This window comes from Rhagoletis pomonella, unplaced genomic scaffold, assembly GCF_013731165.1.
Source record: "Rhagoletis pomonella isolate Grant_MI unplaced genomic scaffold, Rhpom_1.0 Rhpom_scaffold_00002, whole genome shotgun sequence".
Taxonomy (NCBI): Eukaryota; Metazoa; Arthropoda; class Insecta; order Diptera; family Tephritidae; genus Rhagoletis; species Rhagoletis pomonella.
The window spans coordinates 6,388,838-6,393,710 of NW_023458556.1; the positions used below are offsets into that span (position 1 = coordinate 6,388,838).

The window sequence follows — 4,873 nt, forward strand, 5'->3', positions numbered from 1 at the left end:
CCAAGAAAACGTGACTATTAAGTTCATATGTATGTTATTATATGCTATATTAAAACTGAATAAATTCTACTGTTTCAAAACGTATGAAGTAAACTATGTATAATTGTATATGTAAAAGCAAGACTGTTAAAACTGGTGCTTAGTATAGTCGTTTTGTTTATAGTTTATAGTATAGCATTAACACAATAATGATTTGAAAATGTCAAAACCCAAGTCCAAATTTTTAAATGTCATTTACATTTACATTTTAGATGTATCTTGCTTTTACGTGTATGTATTTAAAAAATCTACGCGAGTGTGTTCTAGCAAAACTTGAAGGTGTTAATGCATCCCTACTCATGGTGACAATAGTGTGGCAATTCAGTATAAGTACAGATGTAAGTTCAGAAAAGTAGAGTATAAACAAATATGTAAGTGATACATAAAAGAACAACTGTATAAAACGTTTCAAAGAAAATAATCAAATAAGTATTTAACCGACCTAAATGAATTTTTCTCAAAACTAGAGTCACTAACGGACGACCCAGCAGATCCCAAGCTGACTTTAGGAAATTTATCTCTCCTTTCAGGATGTCAATCATTAATTCATTATCAGATGCGATATAAAAACGACTCAAGTCAACAAACTAACGTAAATAATAACGTACATAATGTTAATATACAGTACTTTTTTTTTATAAGTAAAGAATCGTCATTTTCATTCATTTTGGAATAACGAGTAAATGGCCAAGTTTAATCAAATGACGATTCATATTTAAAATTTTGTATGGATGCATAAAACAAAGCAAGAACATTCGACTTACTTGTGGTGTAAACGCAAATATACGGTCCTTTAGAGAGTATAATTTACTTGTGCTCAATATACCGACATCTCGAGACTTACGCCCAGTTAACCCTAATTTGCGATTACGACCTAAATACGTGTATAAGTGGCTGAGTACTCGCGCCGGTTGTACTTCGATTGGCGCTACCTCTGCTATTGTTTGTACATGTAAATCATGTTCCGTCAATTTGTCACGTATTTCGTTATCCTCAGCTATGATTACCACTTGAACAACTACGTCAGGTTTTTTCTGAGCACCCAAACGTCGATTGAGAGGGTCTAGCTCACCAACTGCCAAAAAGCCCTGTGAAAAGAGATATACACTCGAGATTGCACACGCATGTTAAATTTGTGAAATACCTCCTGCAAAAGGCGGCCTAATATAAATAAAGATTGACCCCAAAGAAATGGACATCTGCCCACAACTTCACGTGGTTGAGAACCGGGATGTTGATACTCATTCGGTACTAAGTCAATTGGGACTGCGTAACTTTCTGGTATAAGCAAAGTTCCATCTTCTGATCGGACCATAATTTTCTAAATACATATACATTTACATATATTTTATAAATCTTAGAATTATTAAATAAATTCGTAATTTTTACCTCAAGGCGATCAGCGTACTCTTTAACGGACAATTTGTCATTTTGAAAAGAATGGAATAGTATAAGATAACAATAAAACAACGGCCACTCGCATTCAATGTTTTCAAACATGCGCAACTCCCATCGTTCGTAGTACAATCGGGTTGGGTCCTCTTTGGGCGTACGATAACCGTCCCGTAGGAAGCGTTTGCAGCCATACTTTCCTTGAAGTCGAGACAAAATTGCATCTTTTGTGTTACGGATCAGTTGGGGGTCATCAGCGGCAAAAGCCGGAAAACCTATTACGCATAGTAATCCTGAATCCAGTTCTTTGCTATTTGACTCGCGTGGCAGCATGGATTGCAAAACTGCTTGACATTTGTGCGCTTCATCTGCTAAAACATGTATAACACTTGCTGGGCCACCTCGAGCCCCAAATAAATCCAATTCGTTCATAGCTTCTAAAGCTGCTTTAGCCATGCCGATAGAACTAGCATTTAGTTCAGGTTCGCCTGAAGAGAGATATTCAATGACAAAAGTGTATATTTTATGCTTAAGTTTATTTTTTTTTACCGTGATTTGTTTTGTCGCCTCGCTCCCATATACCATAATCGGGAATGCAGTATGCAGACTCGATGTAAAAGACCAAGTTTTGTATAAAAGATACTTCGTCCAGAGAAAATACAATTTGCAATCCAGATGCTGTCATTTGCGCCAAAATCAAAAGATACAGCGAAACTGCATCAATTTGTAAATGACCCCATTCGCCGTCTCCGACCACAGGCTGCCCGTTTTTACTCGAGTATTTTGCGTGCAACGAGTCTAATGGATTTTGTGTCATCTTAAAGCGTTCCACCTTATCTTTTTGGTTCATCATTGCCATAAGCAAGCCTCGCATTAGTTTTACACAACTTTGCTCTAGTTCGTAGCATTTGGCACGATCCTCGTCTTGATCAGCAATCTTCTTATAAGCCATTGACAGACCCCATACAGCCAGAATACAATAGACATTGTCACGAATCCAAGCATGGCTGTTATTTTTGGAAGCTGGGAATAATCCAGTTACAGGTTCCTGGTGTGCCATGATCAGACGGTGAACAATACGCTGATAATAATCCAGGCGGACGCCTGAATTGCTTCGGGATCGCATTTTTCAAAATATCAATTCTTTTATAAGTGCAAGTGAGATCAAACTATTTGAAGAACAATATCTAGGGGTGCTTCGGATACTCTTGCAGCCCTCACTGCGATATCCTTATATAAGATTTGTTTTTCTGCGTGATTTTTATCTTAAAAGAAGTTTGCACTTGTTTATTTTCTAATATGCAGACTATAAAAGTATTTTCACATTGGTTAAATTAAGAAAATTAATACTTACTTTTTTAACTAAACCAATAAAAATATTGCCAGATGATTGCTGCAGCGTTTTCGCTATGCCCAAAATGTCACTCCAATGTCAAAGTAATCACTAATCAGCTGATTGGTAAATGTACCCTTGGTGTGAGAGATTTGTGATGGTTTGTGAAAAACGAATGCCGAGAAATCGCTAGTATTTATAATGTACTTTAAATATTTAAAGTTTTCAAGAAACAACAACAATAATAATAAACTTTGTCCGGCAGATCATTCCTTCCTTTGATATTTATAGAAAAAAAATGTGCGCCCTTTCACGCCCAATTAAGCAGGCGATACTGTACTTATGTTCCAAAGTAGATTCTGAGTGTTCATTCCAAGGCGAATTTATGCAAGGAGGTGTTGATGGCGAATTTAGATTTTCGTCGCGGTACTTATGAATGTCAAAATGATGTGTTTGTTGTAAACAAGGCGAATTCATATTACAACAAACACATCATTTTGACATTAAAAAGTACCGCGGCAAAAATCTAAATTCGCCATCAACACCACTTTGTATAAATTCGCCCTGGTTAATTCATTCCATAGAACAAGGCGTATTTATACAAGGTGGTGTTAATGGCAAATTTTGATTTTCGCCGCGGTACTTCGTAATGTCAAAATGATGTGTTTGTTGTAATATGAATTCGCCTTGTTCACACAAACAAGTACCGCGGCGATTTTGACAAAATCAAAGCGAATTTATACCGCCGCGAAATGAACGGATTCGATAACACCACCCAAGGCGAATTTATACTTTAAATTCGCCTTGGCTTTTTATTGGATTATCTCCCTTCTGCTCCCGCAACATTTTAGCGCAAATTTCACTTGTTTGCAATTTAAAGCAATCGTCAACTGTTTAATAATAAAGAACTTTTAGAATTTTTGGATTCTAAAACATTATTTTGTGGATTGCGATAACTTTGAATTTAATAAGAATAAGCTAAGGCCAGGGAGTTTGATCAGAAGAGGCAAGGAGCTAGCAGTTGTTTCCGAAAAGTATTTGCGAGTGAGTGCAAACGTTTGTATACAACGCATAATTTGGTTAAACAAAAAAAAAAAAATAAACAAAACTACCCCATACAAGAAGCAGCAGCAGTGTCTCCAATTTAGGGGGTTCTTGTCTATAAAAAACACTAAGCAAACTTCCAGGCCACAGTTTGTTTTCTATATATGTTCGAAAAATGTCGACAAATTTGTTGGATTCTAGTGATTGTGGTGATGGTCGAGATGGAAGGCGAGGAAATTATAAGGACATCTATGAATTGTTAGAGGAATTATGCAAAACTTTGGCAAGTCCTTCTGATAATCACAGTAAGTTGATCTTTTTAATGCTACTTTTCATGTATACTTACAATAAATAGTTACCTTATGCTCACATTTTCAATGGCAGATCTAACAAAGAACTATAAATTTATGTGTAGATTTAGCTATGATCTGAAAAATAAAACACTTGGAAGAAAAATTAATGCATGAAATTGTCAACAAGTAACGAGTTTCAGCTAAAGGGAGGCCCAGCAAGTGCGTAACTTCAACAGGATCTGTCCATAGGGACAGGGGCGTTAGCTGGGTGGGGTTCTGGGGGCATTCGAAGAGGTGCCGTGAGTCATGTGGCGACTCCCGCATGCCGGGTATTGGTTTGGCATATCCTCGTTTATTCTGCTCTGGTATGAGTTAAGCCTGCTGGAATAGCCAGAGCGAAGTTGGGCTATTGTGGTGAGGGTCTCCCGAAGCAGACAAAGTTCTGTCCCATCCACGTCAGGTGGTTGTGTGCCCAGTACGGCATTCACAGGTCGAGAGTCTATATAACTTGAGATTGACAGGCAGGGAGCTGTTGTGCTTCGCTGTTGATACTAATATTTTTTTTTTTCAAACCAATTAAAGGGGTTTTGAATTTGATATGCGCAATAAAATTAAATATTTTGTGCGAAGTGGCCTAATTTCTTATTCAACGCTGTATATGTATAACCAATCAAATTTGGGTTTCTTCAATCATAAGCAAAATCAATATTTTAAATTATTGAATAGAAATAAAATTATGTTAAATTGTTTACGTGCGTATTTTGAAGGTATG

The 4,873-nt window shown here is 36.8% G+C and overlaps 1 protein-coding gene across 1 annotated transcript; it reads right to left on the reverse strand.

Moving 5' to 3' along the window:
* Positions 1-803: 803 nt before the first annotated feature.
* On the reverse strand, positions 804-2,926 carry LOC118732945 (probable phosphorylase b kinase regulatory subunit alpha; the record flags this gene model as incomplete). Its single annotated transcript, XM_036462074.1, is given in 5 exon segments — positions 804-1,127; positions 1,184-1,360; positions 1,429-1,919; positions 1,981-2,696; positions 2,786-2,926. Coding segments are annotated over 4 exon segments (1,569 nt in total), but the record flags the coding sequence as incomplete, so codon positions are not given.
* Positions 2,927-4,873: the final 1,947 nt, after the last annotated feature.